We start from the raw sequence: 23,197 nt of genomic DNA, 5'->3' as shown, positions 1-23,197 counted from the left end.
ATAGTGAAATTCACAAAAAGCATCAAGATTAACAAACAGACATACATTTTAATGAGTTCACCAGGAAATTTTTTTTGTTCTTCAGAAGACACCATAGTATCATAATATTCAACTGCAATTATAACTGGTGTTTCTATCTAATTAGGAGAAATGCATAAATGTTTGATTTAGCAGTCTTGTGCAGATATGCACAGGTACCGTAATTAAATTTATTCTTTAGGTTAAGTGGAATTAGAGAGCAGGGGGAAAGAAAGTGTGCACATAAAGTGGCCACTTTATTTGGTACACCTGTTCATTAATGCAATTATCTAATTAGCCAATCACATGGCAGCGACTCAATGCATAAAAGCACACAGACATGGTCAAGAGGTCAGTTGTTATTCAGACCAAACATCAAAATGGGGAAGAAATGTTATTTAAGTGACTTTGACCATGGAATGATTGTTGGTGCCAGACAGGATGATTTGAGTATCTTAGAAACTGCCGATCTCTAAGGATTTTCATGTGCAACAGTCTCAAGGCGTTACAAGAATGATGTGGGGGGAAAAAATACAGTGAATGCAGATCTGTGGGTGAAAATGCCTCCTTAATGAGAGATGGGTGAATTGCCAGACTGGTTCAAGCTGACAGGAATGACAGAGTAACACAAATAATCATGCATTACAACATAGGTGCGCTGAAAAGCATCTCTGAATGCACAACATATCGAACCTTGAAGTGGATGGGCTACAGCAGCAGAAGACCACACTGGGCTCCACTCCTGTACCTAATAAAGTGACCACTGAATATATACGATCAAGTCCTTGATTTACAATTATACATCCAGTTACAGGACATGGTCACACGGTCTGCACTGAATTTTCATAAGAACAATAGTTATTTCAATCACAGTTCCTTTTCCCGAAGCTCTGTATTTCACCACACACCTTCCATCCTTTATCTAATACCACCTTGGAAGACAAAATTTTATCTTTCAGATTGTGAATTGCTGATCACAACTATCCACACTTATCATTGGTTAATTGGCAGTCACCTTCAATCTGTATCCCTTACTGCTGATCTTTTCATTAAATAAAATGACCTTCATCCATTTTACCTGCACACTTTGAACCAACCTAACAAATTACCATTCACAAGGATAGACCGGATAAGCTACATGCAAAGTCTTCCCTTCTGCGTAGCTGACCTTTGTGTAAATACTTATTGAGGTATATGAACTTGATTTTCACATTATTTTTTGTGCTAAAATAGGGCAGTTTACTTAGTGGAAAACTGTTATTGACTTGAACATTTTCATTTGTCTAAATACAAGCAGAGATCTGAGAAAAGGTGATATAGCAACAATTTTGGTCTACCCAGAAACACATATCATCTACACTATAATTTGAACAAGATAGTTTTCCCACAATGATGAAACAGTACTTTAATATGCCCTTGCTCCATTACTCCTGACCTATTTCTGACCTTTTGATGAGGTCTTATCCGGAGACAGATTTTCAAAGTAAGGGTCAAATCATCCTTACCTAACATTTTGTTTTATATCTTTACTTAATTTGCAATTAATCATAAGTTTCTGATAGGATATTAAGGGCCAAAATGATTAAGTGTGCAATTTTAGTGAAGTCAGGCTTAAGTCTAAACTCATTCAAATGCAAAAGCTTCCAAATGCCACAACATCGTGTAGCATTAATATTGATTTACAACAGTGTTTAACAAAGGACAGCCAAATATGAAATCTATAATTCTATGAAGAAATAAAAGGCCGATGGATGTTTTGTGTAAGTAATTTTAAGACACTGGTACAGTGCTACTTAAAATATTATTAAGAAAAGAAAGATGCACGCAATTGGGCGCACAACGTCAAATAGTTAAAGAGGAAAGTTGGGATGTTAAATAATGGTTTTCCTCAAGCAGCATTACAAGCATTTTATGAACATTTTTACTGAAGTAATAATAGGGAAAATTACTTCCATTTGTCATGGCCATGTGGACATACATAAATGATCATGGTTAAAAGAAATATTTAATTATGTACCCAGTCTTGAGGAAATGTGTCTTCTGGAACAAGAGGTGGAGGAGGAGGTTTAAAAGCATTTAAAACACTAATTTAAAAGATAGGATATAGGTTAAAATCAAGGACAGTCTTCACTGTTACATTCTATGATTCAAACTCCCTCAAACATTGTGAGATTAGAGATTACCAATATTTTTATTTACTCTCCTCTGCCTATACAGTATAGTTTCACAATTAAAGTCATAAAATGAAAACATTGGAAACAGACATTTTCTCTTGCACATACAAAACCAATACCTAGTTTGGCTATGTATATATAATTTTTTTAAAATTTGCATTACCAATGATATCCTCTTTTCGGCAGTCCTTCTCTTTGGATAAGCAGCCGGGAAACAAGTGTCTTGCTCAAGGCATGTTTGAAAATTGACACTGCTGATAATGCAGCTCTCCTTCTGTTATTTAGCGTTAGCATAGCTTATACATTCATGTTATAAAATAAAATTTGTACAAACTAACAGGATGACACCTACAGATATTTGATTTCATGGTCGATGTGATGAGATGACATCTTGAGTAAACTATTTGCTGTAAAAAAAAATTCTGGTAGTCAAAACAGGATGGCGAATATTTGAAAAAGAGATAAAGCACTATTGTGTTCTTGAAAAAGGGACTTGACTACTTGACCTCGATTTTCTTTCTGACCACCCGTGAAATAATAGACATTAGAAGCCAAAAACAACAGACTCTTCTTGTGGGCATATCACAAAGTGAGTGAAAGATTTCTTAGCTAGTACATGATTGAAATGTTAAAAACTGATTATTTCATTTCAAAGTGAAAGCATCTAACAATACAACTCAAAAACATCTGCTTTGGGAATCTGAAGAAATCTACACTCAATTACCATCAGCTTATAACCTGTAGCACCAGAGGTCCCAACACACTAGAACAATGCCATACTATGATATGGAATACCAACTGTTCCATGGCTAGACTGCATTTTTAGGAAAACTGATCACTTGGCTGTCCTTCTCCTAACTGCGTACAGGCAGAGATTAAAGAGCAAGGCTCCAAAGATAAGAACAACGAAGAGGCAGTCACGACAGGCAGAGCAGTAACTATGGGATTGCCTTGAGTCAGTAAACTGGGTATGTTCAATGACTCAGAAATGGATCTGAATGAATACACAACAGTTGTCACGGACTTTATAAAGACAGTCACAGACAAGTGTGTCCCCATAAAATCAGTCTCCCCCAACCAAGAGATCTGCAATCTGCTAAGGGCCAGATTGGAGTCATTCAGATCTAGCAACCAAGTAAGATACAAGAGATCCAGGTACGATCTCCAGAAAGCCATCTCACAGGCAAAGTGGCAATACCTGACTAAACTTGAACCACTGAAGGGTGCTCAACAGCTGTGGAAGGGATTGAAGGTATCACCTCTTAGAAAGTGAAATCAAGTGTCAACAAGACTGAACTTCCTGATGAGCTCAGTGCCTTCTGTGCTCATTTTGACCATCAAAACATGGAGGAAGCTTCACAAACTTCCACAGACCCCAATGACTCTATGATTTCAGTCTCTGAAGTCGATGTGAGATCATCCTTCAGGATGGTGAACCTATAGAAAATATCCAGCCCACACAGGGTACCTGGCCGAGCACTAAAGACCTGTGCTGATCAACTGGCTGGAGTATTCAGCAATATCTTTAACCTCTCACTTTGGCAGTCTGAGGTACCCACCTGCTTCAAACTGGCTTCAATCACACATCACACCGGTGCCGAAGAAGAACGTGGTGACCTGCCTCAATGACAATCGTCATTACATTCACAGTAATGAAGTATTCTGAGAGGTTGGTGATGAAACACATCAACTTTTTCCCTGAGATGTGACTTGGAACCTCTCCAATTTGCCTATTGGCACAAAAGGTCAACAGCAGATACCATTTCATTGGCTCTTCACTCAACCCAGGAACATCTGGACACCAAAGAAGCTAACATCAGGATGCTCTTTATCAACTACAGCTCTGCGTTCAACACTATCATCCCCTCAAAACTAATCAATAAGCTTCAAGATCTTGGCCTCAATACTTTCTTGTACAATTGGATACTCGATTTCCTCACTTCCAGACTCCACTCAGTTCCAATTGGCAACAACATCTCCATCAGCACAGGTGCATCACAAGGCTGCTCTACCCATTTACACTTTTGACTGTGGCTAGGCATGGCTCCAATGCCATATTTAAGTTTGCTGACGACACCACTGCTGTTGGCCAATTCAAAGTTGGTGACAAATCAGCAGAAAGGAGGGAGACTGAAAATCTGGCTGAGTGGTGCCACAACACCCTCTCACTCAACGACAGCAGGACTAAGAAGCTGATTATTAACTTGAGCAGAAGAAAACCAAAGGTCCATGAGCCAGTCCTCATCAGGGTATTAGAAATGGAAGGTTCAGCAACTTCAAATTCCTCAGTGCTATCATTTCAGAGGATCTGTCCTGGGACCAGCAAATAAGTGCAATTACAAAGAAAGCCTGGCAGTGCCTCTACTTCCCCAGAAGTCTGCAAAGATTCGGCATGACATCTAAGACTTCGGCAAACCTCTACAGATGTGTAGTGGAGAATATATTGACAGGCTGCATCACAGCCTGGTATGGAAACACCAATGCCCTTAAATGGAAAATCTTACAAAATGTGGTGGATACAGCCCAGTCCATCATGGGTAAAGCCCTCCCCACTACTTAGCACATCTACATGGAATTCTGTTGCAGGAAAGCAGTATCCATCATCAGGGAACCCCACCACCCATCCATCCATCATCAAGGACCCCTATCACCCACACGATGCTCTCTTCTCACTGCTGCCATCGGGAAGAAGATACAGGAGCCTCAGGACTCACGCTACCAGGTTCAGGAACTGTTATTAACCCTCAACCATCATGCTCTTGAACCAAAGGGGAGAAATTCATTCAACTTCACTCGCTGCATCACTAAACTGTTCCCACAACCCATGGACTCACTTTCAGGGACTTTTCATCTCATGTTCTCGACATTTATTGCTTATTTATTTAATATTACTTTCTCTATTGCATTTGCACAGTTTGTTGAATTTTGCACATTATTTGTTTGTCTGCCTTGTTGGGTGCAGTCTTTCAAATTGTATTATAGTTCTTAGACTTACTGAGTATCCCCGCAAGAAAATGAATCTCAGGGTTGTAGATGGTGACATACACAGGTCGACCTTCATTAATCTGACTGCCTGTAATCCGGTTCCTTTGATAATCCAGCACGGATTATGCTTAATGTAATCCTTCTGTAATTCGGCATTTTCACTAATCCGGCACTCCTCAGGTCCCAATGGTGCCGGATTAGTGAAGGTCGACTTGTATATACTTTGTCAATAAATTTTCTTTAACTTTGTGATGTGTGATAAACTGATAAGAAAAATAGCTGGGAGAGTGGAGGATCAAGTAAAAATAACCATTCCAGTTTATGAAATAAGCCAGTCACTGTGGATTTCAGTCTATCCTTCATGTCAAATGCAGTCTACTACCTTAGACTGCCATATGAAACAAGTGTTTTCAAAGACAACGTAGTTAACTTAAACAAATAAGCAGCTAACAACAGGTCACTAGCTTTTGCTACTCAAGTTTTAAATTTATTTTCATTAAATAATCAAATAATTTTAACAGCCTAAATTAGGATTTTTCCTCAATAATGGTAAAATACTTCAAAATTTTCATTGTAAACATTCACTCAATTCCACGCAGTTAATTAAACAAGTAGGTTTCCTTCACTGTGAAAGCCCGCTTTAATTCAGCAAGCATTCAAATAAAATATTTTCACTAATCCCAAATTCTTTCAGGTATATTATTTGCATGCATACATCTACCAATGACTCTCAAAGGTTGCTTTGGCCAAATAACAATAATAAGGAAAACTTAGAAGCACAAATAAATACTGATGTGTAGTGATTATCAGTAATTTCTAATAGTAAACCTGTGTGTGGAACCTTGAGGAAATTATAAGCTAAGGACTATATTATAAAAACAAAGCAGAATGGTGCCCATTCAAAGTTTGAATTTGTAATGAAATGTTTGGAACATGTGTTGTAATAATAAGGAAAACATACAAGTAATTATGTCATTTTGTCGATTTAACCTTTATGATATTCATTCAAGTGGGTATAGTTTATTAAAATGCACATTTTTATTCATGCAGCAACAACAGCAGGACATCATCTTTAATAGATGCTACTGAAAAACTGTTTTTCAATTTAAAATTCACTCAGTTGGCACTGTTATGCATTAAACTCTGCCAAAATCAATTCAGGAAATTTCACATTTTACAAGCATTTATAAAATGTCACCCTTAGAGTCAGGGTACAGCACAGAAACAAGCCCTTCGGCCTATCTAGTGCAGGCCAAAATCATTTAAGCTGCCTACTCACATCAACCTGCTCCGGGACCACAGCCCTCTGTGTCCCTACTATCCATGTACCTATCCAAACTACTCTAAACCATTGAAATCGAACTCACATGCACCACTTATGCTGGCAGCTCATTCCACACTCTCATGACCCTCTGAATGAAGAAGTTCCGCTCATATTCCTGTTAAACCAGGGGTCCCCAACCTTTTTTGCACCGCAGACTGGTTTAATATTGACAATATTCTTGCAGACCAGCCAACTAGCCGGGGGGGGGAGTGTTCAAGTAGGGTTAAGCTCACCTCAGCATGTCTTTTACAATTAGGGTTGCCAACTTGCTCACTCCCAAATAAGGGACAAAAGTAGCAGTCAAATATGGAACATTTGGGTTTACCCTGAGAAAGACTACCATGACCATGAAGCTTTGCGTGGGCACCTCTGTGCGCATGCGCATATGTGCTGATTTTTTCCCTCAAATCAGTTTTGGCTTAATCTTCCTGACTATACTGTACATACATTATTTCTACTTTATATAGGCTGTGTATTTATCATATTATTCCTGCTTTTACTATATGTTAGTGTTATTTTAGGTTTTTTGTGTTATTTGGTATGATTTAGTAGGTTATTTTTTGGGTCTGGGAACGCTCAAAATTTTTTCCCATATAAATGAATGGTAATTGCTTCTTCGCTTTACACCATTTCAGCACGAAAGGTTTCATAGGAATGCTCTACCTTAGCAGGGGAAATACAGGACAAGGGCGGTCCCAGAATGGGAGAAACCAATTTAGCCCAATATACGGGATGTTCTGGCAAGACAGTTGGCAACCCAATGTTCAAGTTCAACAGTGCGTGACAGGGAATGAGGAAAGGTGCAGCTGACTCATATGGTTTCCTCGCGGCCCGGTGGTTGGGGACCGCTGTGTTAAACCACCTTTCACCCTTAACCCATGACCTCTGGTTGTAGTTCTACCCAACATCAGTGGGAAAAGCCTGCTTGCATTTACCCCATCTATACCCCTCTAAATTTTGTATACCTCCATCATATCTCCTCTCAATCTTCTACATTCTAAAGAATACAGTCCTAATCTATTCAATCTTTCTTTATAATTCAGGTTATCCTTAAAATTCAGCAACATCCTTGTGAATTTTTTCTGTACATTCAACTTTGTTTAGACCTCACCAACATCTTATACAACTTCAACATAGCATTCCACCGCCAGTACTCAATACTTTGATTCATGAAAACTAAGGTGCCAAAAGCTTTCTTTATAACCCTATCTACCTATGATGCTACTTTCAACAAATTAAGAGTCTGTATTCCCAGATCACTTTGCTCTACCACACTCAATGCCCTATTGTTTACTGTACAACACCTCCCCTAGTTAGTCCTACAAAAATGCAAAACCTCATACTTGTCTGCATTAAATTCCGTCGGCCATTTTTCAGACCAATTTTCCAGCTAATGCAGACCTCTCTGCAAGTCATGATAGCCTTCCTCACTGTCCACTACACCCCCAATCTTGGTGTCATCCACAAATCTGCTGATCCAGTTTACCACATTATCATCCAGATCATTGATATAGATAACAAACAGCAAAGGACCCAGCACCAATCCCTGTGGTACACCACTAGTCACAAGCCTCCAGTCAGAGGGGCAATCATCTACTACCACTCTCTGGCTTCTTGCACGAAGCCAATGTCCAATCCAATTTATTATCTCATCCTGAATGCCAACAACTGAATCTTCTTGACCAGCCTCCTACATGGGAACTTCTCAAATGCCTTGCTGAAGTCCATGTAGACAACATCCATTGCATTACCTTCATCCCCTTTCCTGGTAACTTTGAAAAACTCTAAAATTGGTTAGACATGACCTCCTGCACACGAAGCCATGCTGACTATTGTTAATCAGTCCATGTCTATCCAAATACTTATATATCCAGTCTCTTAGAACACCTTACAATAACTTTCCCACAACTGATATCAGACTTAATGGCCTATAATTTCAAGGTTTATGTTTAGAGCCTTTTTTAAACAGCAGAACAACATTGGCCATCCTTCATTCCTATGGTGCCTCTCCTTTCACTAAGGATGTTTTAAATATCTCTGCTAGGGCCCCAGCAACTTCTGCACTTGCTCTCGTAGGGTCCAAGGGAACACCCTGAGAGGCCCTGGGGATTTATCCCACCCTAAATTACCTCGGGGTAGCAAACACCTCCTTCTCTGTAATCTGTACAGTGTCCATGAAGCTGATGCTGCTTTGCCTCACTTCTAAACACTCTGTGTCCATCTCCTGAGTCAATACAGATAAAGAATTAATTTCAGATCTCCCCCATCTGTCTGGCTCCACACATGGATTACCATTCTGTCTTCCAGAGGACCAATTTTGTCCCGTGCAATCCTTTTGCTCTTAACATATCTGTAGAATCTCTCAGGATTCTCCTTCACCTTATCTGCTAGTGCAACTTCATGTCTTCTTTCAGCCCTGATTTCTTTAAGTGTTTTCTTGCATTTCTTGTGTTCCATAAGGATCTCATTTGTTCCTACTTGCCTCTACCTGCTATGCATCTCTTTCCTTCTTTATCAGGGCCTCAATATTTCTTGAAAACCTGTTGTCCTTACCTTTTATTCTGACAGGCATAAATAAATTTTGTACTCTCAAAATTTCACTTTTGAAAACCTCCTAATTACCAAATACATCTTTGCCAGAAAAAAGCCTATCCCAATCCACGCCTGCCAGATTATTTCTAATTCCATCAAAACTGGCCTTCCTCCAATTTGGAACCTCAACCCACAGACCAGACCTATATTTTTGCACATTTACTTTGAAGCTAGTGGCATTGTGGTCACTGGATGCAAAGTGTTCCCCTACACAAACTTCGAACACCTGCCCTGTCTCATTTAACAGCAGATCCAGTACCACACACTCTCTCATTGGAACCTCTGCATACTGATGAAGGGAACTTTCCTGAACACATTTGACAAACTCTATCCCATCTAATTCTTTTACAACATGAGATTCCCAGTCAATATGTGGAAAGTTAAAATCACCTACTATAACAACTTTATATTTTTCGCAAGAGTCTATGATCTCTTTACAAATGTGTTCCTCTAGATCCCTAGGGTGGTCTGTAATATAGCCCCATTAACACAGTCATACCTTCTTGAAGTGTCACCTAAATTAGAGGAAAGTTATAAAATTCAACCAAAAATAAAAGACAAGATAATAAAATAGGTCCACATGGTCAAATTCATAACCAGCATTTCAATTTATACACAAATGAACAAGAATGGAACAGAATATAAATCATTCCACCATAAGTAAAAATTCCTTATTCTTCTAAATTTAGATTGTAAACAAGAAGGTTAATCAACATATTTTGACAGTTGGCTGTCATGTACGCATTTGTAATTTATGATATTTTTCTGGAAAACTGATTAATTCAAACAATTTTTCAGGTTTAGGAATTTCTTTCGCAATTCACCCCATTCGGTTTTTCCCAATCTCAGTCTACTTCAACCCAAGAAAAATACTCCTCAAAGAATTAAAGCTTTGTAATGCTTTATACCTTACAGTATAACACAAGACTACAAATTAGCACAATATTCCAAGTGACTGTTTTACATATAAATAAAAAACTCAAGAAACATTAAGAGAACCCAGCAAAACAACTGACAATGCTAGCAAGGTAAAAGACTGGTCAGTGCAACTATACAAAACACACAAAATGCCAGAGAATCTCAGCAGGTCAGCAGCAGCTAGAGAAATGAATAATCAGTCAACGTTTCGGGCCAAGACCCTTCATCAGGACTGAAAGGAAACGGGTGGATGCCAGAATAAAATGGGGGAAGGAAAAGGAGAACAAACTAGAAGATGATAGGTGAAACCAGGTAGGTGGAAGATTGGGGGGGGGGGGGAGAATGAACTAAGAAGTAGGGAGGTGATAGGTAGAAAAGGAGAAGGGCTGAAGAAGGAACCTGATAGGAAAGGAGAGTCGACCATGAGTGAAGAGAAGAAGTGAGAGGGGATCCAGAGTGGGGAAGTCAAGAAGATGGAAGGGAGAGGGCAAAAGATTACTGGAAGTTATAGGAATCAATGTTCATGCCATCTGGTTGGAGGCTACCCAGACGGAATATGAGGTGTTGCTCCTCCAGCCTGAAAGTGGCCTCATGGCAGAAGAGGAGGCTATGGACCAACATGTCGGAATGGGAATAGGGATTGGAATTGAAATCGATGGTTACCGGGAAATTGTGCATTTTGTGAATGGAGCAAAGGTGCTCGACAAAATGACCCCCCGCCAATCTTCACCAATGTAGAAGAGGCTGCATCAGGAGCACTGAGTACAGTATACAGCCCTAAAAGAATCACAGGTAAAGTGATGTCTTACCTGGAAGGACTGTTTGTGGCCCAAAATGGAGATGAGGGAAGAGACTGAATGGGCAGGTGTGGCACTTCTGTTTGGAGGGATAAGTGTCAGGAGGAAGATTAATGGGGAAATCACAATCAGAATCAGGTTTAATATCTCTGGCATATGTCGTGAAATTTGTTGTTCTGCCATAGGAGTACATTGCAATACATAGGAATAAAAAATACCTAAGTTACAATTCAAACTACAGTGAAGTTCAATTAAATAGGACACATCGGGACCAGTACATTTTGGCCCAATTAAGCAGCTGCCCCAATTAGACAAAGTTTCATGGAAATAGTTAAAAAGGCAGAAAAATGTTAAACTACCATTTAACTGAGTGACAAATTATATACTTAAATGAAATACAAAACAAATTAAATGCTATCAATACCGCTACAATACTATAAAACTGTATTATTTCCTATTTGTTATTTGCAGAGGAATTCATCCAGTGTACGATGTCGCATTCCTTTCACTGACTGTAATGAACAAAACCTAGTGTAAATAATGGACTATCTTCACACAATGCTATCAATGACTGCATCCTCCAAATCATCATTTTCATTGTAACATTCAAGATGATTGTCAATACCTTCAAATCCTAACTTGTTAAAGTAGTGAAATAGTTTCACTTTCACTTCCCGCCATTTCTGGTATCTCCAAGCCTGAATGCTTGAAACCACAGTGAGCAAAGCAGTTCTGAGGTGTCTTCCTGCTTCTTTCACACCAACCATCAGTGACAAAAGTCAGTGCTTTTGAACACAAACACACAACTAATGCTATTTGAAACTGTTCACTCTAAGCACAGTGTTGGGTCTCAGCCACACAAGTGCATGCATCTGATGCTAGCTACTGTTTGACAACAATCTCTTGCCCCAATTAAGTAGCTTAGTGGCTCAAATGAGTGAAGGGAATCCCAGCTATTTTCCCAATTAGTTTCTGTTCTGTAAGTGGTCCCAAGTAAGCAGCTGCCCTGACTAACTGATACCCCAATTAACCGGAATCCACTGCATACTTATAGGCATCCGTTAGTCTCGTGAGACCATGGATTTGCGCCTTGGAAGGTTTCCAGGGCGCAGGCCTGGGCAAAGTTGTATGGAAGACCAGCAGTTGCCCATGCTGCAAGTCTCCTCTCTCCACACCACCGATGTTGTCCAAGGGAAGGGCATTAGGACCCATACAGCTTGGCATCGGTGTCATTGCAGAGCAATGTGTGGTTAAGTGCCTTGCTCAAGGACACAACACGCTGCCTCAGCCAAGGCTCGAACTAGTGACCTTCAGATCACTAGATGAACGCCTTAACCACTTGGCCACGCACCAACACCCACTGCATATGTAAAAATTAAATAAGTCATGCAAAAAGAGAGGAGAGAAAAAGAAAACAGTGAGGTAGTGTAGGTGGGCTCACTGTCCATTTAGAAATGGATAAGGGAATCACAGAGAGAATGATCCCTATGGAAAGCAGAGAGTAGGGAGGGTGAGGGTAAAGATGTATTTGGTGTTAGGATTCCATTGAAGGTGGCAGAATTTGCGAAGAATGACGTGCAAGATGGGGAGGCTCCGGAATGTCAGGTTAGGTCCAGAGGAACTCAATCCTTGTAAATGCAGCAGGGTTGAGTATAGCTGTCCGAGAAATGGAGGAAATGCAGGTACAGGCAGAATTAACGGTAGTGAAGGGAAACCCCATTCTTTGGAGGACGACAACGACACCCCTGATGTTCTGGAAAATGATGCCAAATGCAGTGGAGACAAAGGTACTCAGAAAAGGAGATTTCATTTTTTACAGGAGACAGGGCGAGAAGAGGTATAGTCAGATATCCCTGGGAGTCAGTAGGTTTATAAAATATATTGGTCTCCAAATATAATTGTCTCCATAAATGGAGACAGAGAGATCGAGAAAGGGGAAAAGAGGTGAAGTTGAACCAATACAGCCCAACCAATAGATTTATTTTCTAATCTTGGTTTCCAATTCCACCCGCTCCAATTATAAGTAAGTGCCATTTTATATGTTTATCATTTCTCAGGTTTCAATATATCTGCAGAGTCCATGGATATGGTTATTCTTATTATATTAAAATATTCTGTCTAGAACTTAAGTAAAGCAATCACCTTTTTCAGAAACCAATAAAAATCTATCTTAAATCTAGAACTCAAGGCATCAAATTTAATACTGCCCACTAACCTTATATTAGTATTTTTCAACTTATGGTACAAATGATAAATTTTGGCAACATCCAGGTAACTTATTTTGTGACATTGTTATGCTAAAAAAAAGATAAAAATGAATAACTAATATGTCAGATCTGTTACCTTCACTCATACAAATAGGTTTTCATATTATGGTTAGAATGAAACATCAATTTCATTATAATAACTAATAAGTAATGTTGGTAACTGCAATGCATTCTACACTGGTTGACTTTGAAAGAGCAGGCAGCATCACAAATTTTTGGCACAGGAATTTTCTTTAAATTATGTATTGATTGTAAATTAACTCATGGTCATACATATACACAACATAAAATGTTATATTTGATGAAATAATTCAGTTCACTAGAAAGAATGTAGACTGCACCAAATTGTTAATATGGCAAACGAAACCCCAAAAGAAGCAAATTCAGCAGTATCAAATCATTCTGAAATGCCAGCTCTCTTTAAAGGAAAAAATGAAATTATATTTATATTCTTTTCACAATCTTCAGAGCTCTACAGCCAACGAAATACTTCTGAAGTGTAGTCAGCCTAACAATGCAGTAGCTTCAGACAGCAAAGGATAATAAAATCATGATGTAATATTAAGATTGAGGTTTGAATAAGGCCATAATTTCTACTTTCTTAAAAATTGTTCCATTTATTTTAAACAACCTCTTGATGGCAATTGAAGCCTCACTTTAATTCTCATCTAAAAAGGTGGCACTTTCAGCTGTTCAGCACTTCCTCAGTAGCACACTGAAGTGTTAGCCAATGTAGCCACATGGCAGACCTCTGCAAATTTATTAATAAACGTGTAGAGGCAAGAAGACTAAAATCTTTTAAAAAAAACTTGTTCTTTTGAACTCATAATGTTAAATTAGATTTTATCTAAACTTAACAGAAACTATTCTCCCTATTTCATCTTTCTTTTTGAAATGAGTCTTACATAATTAATTATTTGTACAACTGGGGATATATTGCTTTTCTCATAGGAGAAAACACAATGAAAAGTGCAATGAGTGAGGCAAAGAAAGTGAGTTATGGAAGAAATTGGAGATGAAAAAGGAAGAATAATTCCTTTTTTTAATAACAGCTGTATACATAGTATGAAGAAATATAGGGCAAGGTACAAAACAATTCCAACATGTTATTCAGCATTTACTCCAGCTAAAGCCTTATTGCATCATTGCAATTAAGATGTCCAATCTGGAACTAAAGCAGCTAGCAATGAAAGTAGCTTTTATCTTTCAGTTAACTATTCAAGCAGTTATTCCTTTCAAGTACCCTCAGTAAATCACTCACCAGATCTCTGTGTAACACCCAGTTAGCATGCAGGTAGTGAATGCCATCTAGAATCTGATATAATAGGGACTTCACCATCCCTCGAGGTAATTGAACTGGTTTCTTGTTTGCTTTAGAAGCTCTGTGAAATTTGATTATGTGCTGAAAGAAGAAATTAATAAACGGAGAGTCAGAGACTGGGTCCAGATTATTAGTGATCTGCATTCCAGAGAGTAAATTCTTGGCTGTGAAGTGGCACATTTAAACTCTTTTACCTTCTCATTCTCAGCTCTCAATTGAAAATATTTTTCATGCATCCCCCTACTTACCTCTCCCAACAAGTCTGCATACATCAAAAATTATTTCTACCTGAATTAACCTTGGTTGAAGTCCTATCAAGGAAGCTTATGCCTTGACTAAAATGTGTGTACAGATGAAAGAATGCACCATTAGAAAACGTCTGAGTTGTTCTGATCCTAAAAGTGTATTAGGGAAAATACAGAAACCTAGGGGTTACATTTAAAATATATTTTGATCAATACTAATTATCACATTGTGATTCAAAGGTTGAATGAGTAAATGCTTAGGCAAGTCATGTAATAAAGAACATTCAGGTGAGGAAATAGGTCCAATAATGTAACAATGGTAGACACTGGAATGATGTGCAGAAGATTTGTTCAAATTTGCTGATATCCAGAAACACAATGCCCAAGGATTTTTTTAATATAAATAACAACTTAATCTGGAAAACAGATTGTTGCGCACAAGCAGCAGCAGCACCTAATGATACAAATCTCTTTCTGCCAAATGAATCCAACAGCACACAAATGAATACATTTGAGAATATGAACAAAATGTCATGTAAACAAAAATAGTGAAAAATAGCGAAAGATCATAAAGTAATGGCAGCAGAGACATGAGAAAGGCTGTTCCAGACATTCTCCAGACATACTGCTTTCAACAGCTCCACTGGAAGCTGTTCCAATGGGACAGGCTCCACCTGAACCGTGATGGGACCTGGATCCTAGTGAATCTCATAACTAGGGCTATGGATGGGGCTTTAAACTAAATAGTAGGAGAGTGGGTTCAACATATTGGAGACGCAAGAATAAAGTAAAAGAGAAAGTGTGGATAAAGATAAAGTAAAAGCAAAAGACAAAAGTAAGAGTGGAGTGAAGAAAAGTCAAGTGCAAAAGAGAAAAAGATTACAAGATTTTAAAAGCACAATGAGTGTAAGGGCACTTTATTTGAATTCCCGCAGTATTCGAAACAAGGTCAGTGAACTTGAGGCTCAAATCAGTAAAAAAAGGAGGATATGATTTAGTGGTCATTACAGAGATGTGGTTGCAGGGTGGAGAGGATTGGGAATTAAATATCCAAGGATATCAGGTAATACAGAAGGATAGGCAAGAAGGTAAGGGAGGTGGGGTAGCAGTCTTAGTTAAAGATAAGATCAGGGTGCTAGTGAAAGACAATACAAGATCTAAGGAGCAGAATGCTGAATTCATTTGGGTAGAGATTAGAAATAGTAAAGGAAAAAAAATCACTGGTAGGAGCTGTCTATCAACTACCGAATAATAACATTACAGTGGCAGAGGCAATAAACAAAGAAATATCTGAGGCATGTAAGAATGGAACAGCAGATATTGTGGGGTACTTTAACTTGCACATAGATTGGGTGAATCAAGTTGGTTGAGGCAGTCTTGAGGAGGACTTCATAGAATAAATCTGCGAGGACTTTCTTGAACAGCGTGTTACTGAACCTTCAAGGGAATGTGTCATCTTAGATCTGGTCCTGTGCAATGAGACAGGTAAAATTAGTGATCTTGAAGTTAGGGATCCTCTTGGAAAGAGTGATCACAATATGACTGAGTTTCTCATACAAATGGAGGGTGCAATAGTTTGATTTAAAATCAGTATATTATGCCTAAACAATGAAAACTACAATGAGATGAGGGAGGATTTGGCTAGTGTAGACTGGGCACACGGGTTATAGGGTGGGACGGTTGAGGAACAGTGGAACACTTACAAAGAGATTTTTCACGGTGCTCAACAAAAGTATATTCCAGTTAAAAGCAAAGACAGTAAGGGTGGGGAGAGCCAGCCTTGGATAACTAAGAAAATAAAGGAAGGTATCAAATTAAAAGCTCGTGCATACGAAGTCGCCAAAAGTAGTGGGAAATTAGAAGATTGGGAAAACTTTAAAAAGTAACAAAGAACCACTAAGTAAACAAAAAAGAAAGGGAAGATAGATTATGAAAATAAATTAGCAAAAATTAAAAAATGAATAGTCAAAAGTTTCTATAATTATATAAAGTGGAAAAGGGTAGCTAAAGTTGGAGGACGAGAAGGGGAAATTGACATTGGATAATGAGGAAATGGGTGAAGCTCTGAATGACTATTTTGTGTCAGTCTTCACAGTGGAGGACGCATCTAACGTGCTAAACACAGATGTTATAGATGCGATGAGAGGTGAGGACCTCGATACAATAGCTATCACCAAAGAGGTACTGCTGAGCAAACTTGTGGGCCTGAAGATATACAAGTCCCCTGGTCCTGATGGAATGCATCCCAGGGTACTAAAAGAAATGGCAGAAGTTATAGTAGAGGCTTTGGTGATAATTTACCAAAATTCTCTGGACTCTGGGCAGGTCCCAGTGGATTGGAAGACAGTGAATGTCATGCCACTGTTCAGAGAAGTGTGTAGGCAAATAACTATAGGCTAGTTAGTTTAACATTTGTAGTTGGGAAAATGCTTGAAGCTGTTATTGGAGAAGAAACAGCGAGGCATTTGGAAAGAAATGGATCCCACAGGCAGACGCAGCATGGATTCAGCAAAAGCAGATCCTGTTTGACAAACTTACTGGAGTTCTTTGAGGATAATAACAAGCACGGAGGGAAGCAGGTGGACGCTATTTACTAGGATTTCCAGGTGGTGTTAAAACACTTATCCACAAGATAAGGATGCATGGAGTTGGGGGTGATGTATTGGCATGGATAGAGGATTAGTTAACTAATAGAAAGCAGAGAGTTGGGATACATGGGTGTTACTCTGGTTGGCAATCAGTGGCGAGCGGTGTGCCACAGGGATTGGTGCTAGGTGCACAACAGTTCATGATATACATTAATGATCTGAAAGAGGGAACACCGAGTGTAGTGCATCTAAGCTTGCTGATGACACTAAATTGAGTGGAAAAAGAAATTGTGCAGAAGATACGGACAGTCTGCAGAGGGATATAGATAAGTTAAGTGAGTGAGCAAGAGTCTGGCAGATGGAGTACAATGTTGGGAAATGCGAGATCATACGCTTTGGAAGGAAAAGTAGAAGATCAGATTATTATTTAAATGGTAAAAAATTGCAGCATACTGCTGTGCAGAGGGACTTGGGAGTGTTTGTGCATAAATCACAAAAGGTTGGTTTACAGGTGTAGCAGGCTATCAAGAAGGCAAATGGAATGTTGGCCTTCATTGCTAAAAGGATTGAATTTAAGAGCAGGGAGGTTTTGCTACAACTGTACAGGGTACTGGTGAGACTGTACCTGGAGTACTGCGTGCAGTTCTGGTCTCCTTATTTGGGGAAGGATATACTGGCTTTGGAGGCAGTGTAGAGGAGGTTCATCAGGTTGATTCCAGAGATGCGGGGATTAGACTATGAGGAGAGATTGAGTCACCTGGGACTGTACTCGCTGGAATTCAGAAGAATGAGAGGAGATCTTATAGAAACATATAAAATTATGAAAGGGATAGATAAGATAGAGGCAGGAAAGTTGCTTCCACTGATAAGTGAAAATAGAACTAGGGGACATATCCTCAAGATTCGGCGGTGTCGATTTAGGACGGAGAAGAGAAGGAACTGCTTTTCCCAGAGAGTGGTGAATCTGTGGAATTCTCTGCCCAATGAAGCAGTGAGGCTACCTCACTAAATATATTTAAGACAAGGTTGGATAGATTTTTGCATAGTAGGGGTATCAAGGGTTATGGGGAAAAAGCGAGTAGGTGGAGGTGAGTCCATGGCCAGATCAGCCATGATCTTTTTGAATGGTGGAGCAGGCTCGACAGGCCAAATGGCCTACTCCTGCTCCTATTTCTTATGTTTTTATGTAAGAAAGGAGATGGGCAATTTAATGACAGCAGTTGAGAAGTTATTGAAGCAAGCCTACAAGTAAACCAAGAACAGCTAGTTTGTCCAGAGCATACACATTTCCAAGATTGTTAAATCAAGTTGAACAGGAAGATTTGCAGTAAGACCTTTAGACCTGCGCTCAAGAATTGCAATGAACTATCATATAGAAATCACCATACACCTAAATGGCAAAGGGCCTCTCACAATAAAGACTTGGAAGAAAAAAAATCAGAACAAAAAAAAGTTATCACAGAAAACCAAAAATTACATTGCCAACTGTAGTTTCACTCCATCTTCATTGTTAAAGTTTCACTTTATTAGGCTACTGTGTTTATTTTGTAGAATACATCTTATGCAACTTTCATGAAAATTCAGCAAACTATTTCTAAAGCAAGTGTTTTTAATACAATTAAATTCCAACAACATTCAAAATCAGTCCTTTTAAAAAAAATTGAATTAGTAATCTAAAGCATAAAGGGAAATTAACTTGTCAATTACAAATAATTCAGCACGTTTTTAAATGTGTGTCAGTAAGGTGTGCATGAAACCACTGGATTAACATGAAACCCCGTCTGGTTTTGACATTAGTTTGTGCAGGAAATCTAAAATCCCGACCTGGTCCAGCCCAAATGTGATTCCAGACACAAGCAATATTAATTGGCTAAACTCTTCTTTGAAATGGCCAAGTGCATCAAGTCATTAACCTTAAGATTTCTGAATTCCTGCTATAGCGAACACACATGCCCTCAAAGGAACCAAATGAGGCTCATTTTCTAAACAAGAAAAATCAATAATAAGCAATATCTTATTTTGACTTGTATTTTGCCAAAGATGGATGTCTGCAATTTGATTACTGTATGAAAGTGGTAAAAAATTTTAATTGAATAGGTGTTCAATGTGTTTTTAAAACATTACACAAATTTGCATAAATGTACAACTAGAATTACTAAAATAGAAAGGTGTCTGATAACCCTGATATAATTTATCATTGCAGATGATTAAATTCTTGAACTTTCAGCTGAATGCAAAATAATTTCTGCTTGTGAGTGACATTCATAATGATAGTTAACTAGATATTTTACTCTATTAATATATTATATAGATTAATTATTATAATTAAGAACATTTAGAAAATTTACTTTTACATACTGTCAGGAACACATAGGTTATGCAGAGACAAGTGCAAAATAAATAATGAAACAAAACATGCAATTTTCAAATAAAAAACGTAGACTGCCAGATACTACACAGAGTCTTTCACAATTTTACAATTAGCGAAATTAAACTATCTCAGCAAGAAGCAGTTATGGGTTTAAATGTTATATTTGATACATACTAACAAATGCCTACATAATCACCATCACTTTCCAAAGAAAGAATGTTAAAAGCCGAAAAGAAATAAATGGCCTTTCATCATTCTGCATTCACTATCTTAGTTCACCTACAAGGAATTACATGTAAACTTATTTTGATGCAAATGATGTTTTATTCTTAATGAACAGCTTTCTGTGTTAAAATAGGTGGGTAAACTCACCAAAAACATAAACAAAAACATAACAAATGAAATCCTAATGTGGAAAGGTAGTGACGTTGTTTAAAAGTTGAGAGATTAAAAGGGTTTTGCTGTTCAGAATCTTGGTGTTGTACATGAAAGACAGTATGCAGAATCAACAAGTAATTCGGAAGACAGATAGTATAGTGGCCTTTGCTGCATGAGGATCTCAGCACAAAAATGAAGACATCTTGGTCCATTATATACAGTTCTACTGAGACTGCATCTGGAAAATTGTGTACTTAAGAGAAAAATGCACTTGATAAGGAGTGTAGCGAAGATTAAGTTGAACAAGTCTGCACTCTCAAGTTGAGAGGAACAATAGACAAATCTTACTGAAATATATAAAATTCATATAAGGTTTAACAGGGTAACTACAGAGTTGATATTTTTCAAGGAATGAGCACGAGACTGTTACAGCTCAGGGCATTCCATCATTCAGAGTTCAATCCTGGTGCCACTCTACTTCTTCCCCAGAGAATGTGAAGGTTTCCTTCCACAGTACAAAGACATACTGGGTAGGCTAATTTGTCATTGTAAATTATCCCGTGATCAGGTTAGGGTTAATCAGGTTTGTCAAGGTTGCTGGGCAGCATGGCTCAAAGACTGGAAGAACCTACTCCACTCTGTATCACTAAATAAAAAGTCTCAAAATAAGAGATGGGTCCTACAGGAGAGATTGGTTGAAATTTCCTCACCTTGGCAGCAATTCTTTGGAATCTCAGTTCAGATATGTTCGAAACAAAGATTCCGAAGATCTAAAGCAGAGATCAATAGATTTTTAGGTATCAAAGGAAAACTAGTGATATAAATTTAGTATATTAGAGTATAGTACTGAATGGTAGGGTCAGTATGAGCAGACAACTGGCTTACATCTGCTTCTATTTCTTATCTAGAGTCATCTGAAAAGTCAAATTGATCTTTTATGAAGTCTTGAAGACTCCCATCAGAATGTTTATTTCTACTGAACACATGCCAGGAATTATCATTATTCTTTGTTGAAAGATGTGACACTCTTCCTGAAAAATGGAATCTATTATACTGTAACATTACAGAAAGTTCAGATACTGGAAAGAATAAAATTGTACTGTATTGAATAATGCAGGGTATATTTTGATGACAATCTTTTCAACATCTGCAAATATGTAAATAAACTACTAAACTAGCATTTATTACACAAATTCTTATGCAAGTCAATGTTGATTGAAAAGAGCAGGAAAGCATTTTCTAAGAACGTTGTCCTTAAAAAAATCAATAGTAGTTATTTTCACAATTTGTATTCAAAACACCAATATAAATTTAATGGTCAAAAATAAGGCAAGATTAAACCAATAAATGATTCTTGCCAAACAACCAGGCGTGTTTGATGAAAACAAGCAAATTTTATCATTTTATTAATTACCATTCATGCCATTCTGAAAAATTGTGAAAATAACTCATTCAATGTCAGATACCCAAATAATATACATTTCAGCATATCATTCTTTAGCCAGAGGGTGGTGAAGTTGTGGAGTGTGTTATTACAGGCAGCTGTGGAAGCCTTCATTTCAGGTGGGTGTATTTAAGGCGGAGATTGATAGGTTCTTGACTGGCCACGGCATCGAAGGTTACAGGGAGAAGGCCAGGGTAGTGGGGCTGAGGAAGCGAAAACAGGATCAGCCTGATTGAACAGTGGAGCAGACTTGATAGGCCAAATGGCTTAATTCTGCTCATATCTCTTACGGTCTTGTATCATTCCTAATTTGATATAACTATCTATTTTAAAAGATTTGTTATACATTTCCTTTGTAACTAAATGCAACAGTAGAAATACTTCAAGTTCAGTAAGTATAAGCAATAAAATAATATATTACACAAAGCATATTTTCATCCAAAAAGGTAGACCTTACCCAGAGGTCATGTTCAGCATAGTCAAATAAAAGCCACACTTTCCTGTCTGCATGTGACAAAAATACCTTCTGAAGTGCAATGACATTTGGGTGTTTCAACTCCCGCAGCAACTGTGAGAAAAAAAAGACGTGCTACATTAGAATTATAATTGACCTTTCAATTCAAATTAAGTTCAAACCTTTAGAAATTTTACTACTTTTAAGTCAGGTAGTTTTATAATCATGCTATACACCAACTTTGCGATTATTTGCATATTTCTTTCACATTAAAATGATTAAAAGGGAAAAGGAAAAAGCTGTTATAAAAATATGAAATCTTTCTAAAACAACAACAAATATTACAAGCTGCATACAAAATAATCTTAAAAAAAATACACATCCACTAAACCTTTAGCTGTGAATTTTCCAAAGCAATCCAACTGTCTGGTCATTTAGAGCCTTTAACCATATAACCAATTGTCTTGAAAACATAATAGCATCCACACTTTAGGTGCAATTTGAAATTATACATTCCACAAAACTGGTCTTTATCTATCTATCTATTTATTTATTGGGATACAGCGCAGAGTAGGCCCTGTGAGCTATGCTGCCCAGCAATCCCCCAATTTAATCCCTGAACAATTTACAATGACAAATTAACCTACCAACCAATATGTCTTTGGACTGTGGGAGGGAACCAAAGCACCTGGTGGAAAACCAGGCTGTCACAGGGAGAATGTATAAACTCCTTACAGGCAATAGCAGAAATTGAATCTGGTTTGCCTGTACTGTAAAGCATTGTGCTAACCACTACACTACCATGCTGCCCTAATGGAGAAGTACAACTCCATGGTCATTCTTCCAGTGATAATATGTAGATGCTGCCCCTTTGTCATTAAAACTGGGTATTAATACTATAAATACACAATTTCTCCTCATTTCAGCACATACCGCATTTAGTGTTTTCAGGTCTGTACACCTTCCATACTATGAATCACAGACTGGAACTTACAAAACTTAAAGTAAAGAGATCAATATTAGGAATACAACATACAGGTTCAGAGGTGAATGAACAGTGTTGAGATTCGTTGAAACTGACTGTGTATGGGAGTTGTCTCCTTAAACCAACATTATGCCAAGATTGCACTGTATTTGCAGAAAGTAACTTGCCTTCCCATGAACCTTACTGTCATCAGCAAACTTTTATTTAAGATACCAATAACTATTTTAACTAGCCAATATTCCTGCATTGATCTGCAAGGTACTGCATTTTACAGCCTGACAACTTCAAAGTGAAATGTGTAAGTCAACACTTTATTTTCAGTATACCAATATTCTA

At 38.0% G+C, this 23,197-nt stretch overlaps 1 protein-coding gene across 5 annotated transcripts in view; it reads right to left on the bottom strand.

Annotated features, from left to right (window-relative positions):
- cdk8 (cyclin dependent kinase 8) overlaps positions 1-23,197 on the bottom strand; it is a 117,283-nt gene that overhangs the window by 57,868 nt on the left and 36,218 nt on the right. For 3 of the 5 annotated variants that reach the window (XM_063052878.1, XM_063052879.1, XM_063052881.1), the window contains 2 exons: positions 21,880-21,990; positions 14,337-14,477 (listed from right to left, as the gene is read on the bottom strand). In XM_063052878.1, the coding sequence (XP_062908948.1) occupies positions 14,337-14,477; positions 21,880-21,990 (252 nt within the window). Of the gene's footprint in view, positions 1-13,023; positions 13,106-14,336; positions 14,478-21,879; positions 21,991-23,197 lie in introns of those variants that run through there. The other 2 variants (XM_063052880.1, XM_063052883.1) reach the window with 2 other exon arrangements.

This window comes from Mobula hypostoma, chromosome 7, assembly GCF_963921235.1.
Source record: "Mobula hypostoma chromosome 7, sMobHyp1.1, whole genome shotgun sequence".
NCBI classification, from domain to species: Eukaryota; Metazoa; Chordata; class Chondrichthyes; order Myliobatiformes; family Myliobatidae; genus Mobula; species Mobula hypostoma.
The sequence above is the reverse complement of the archived record's forward strand: the minus strand, read 5'-3'. Positions and strand labels throughout refer to the sequence as shown.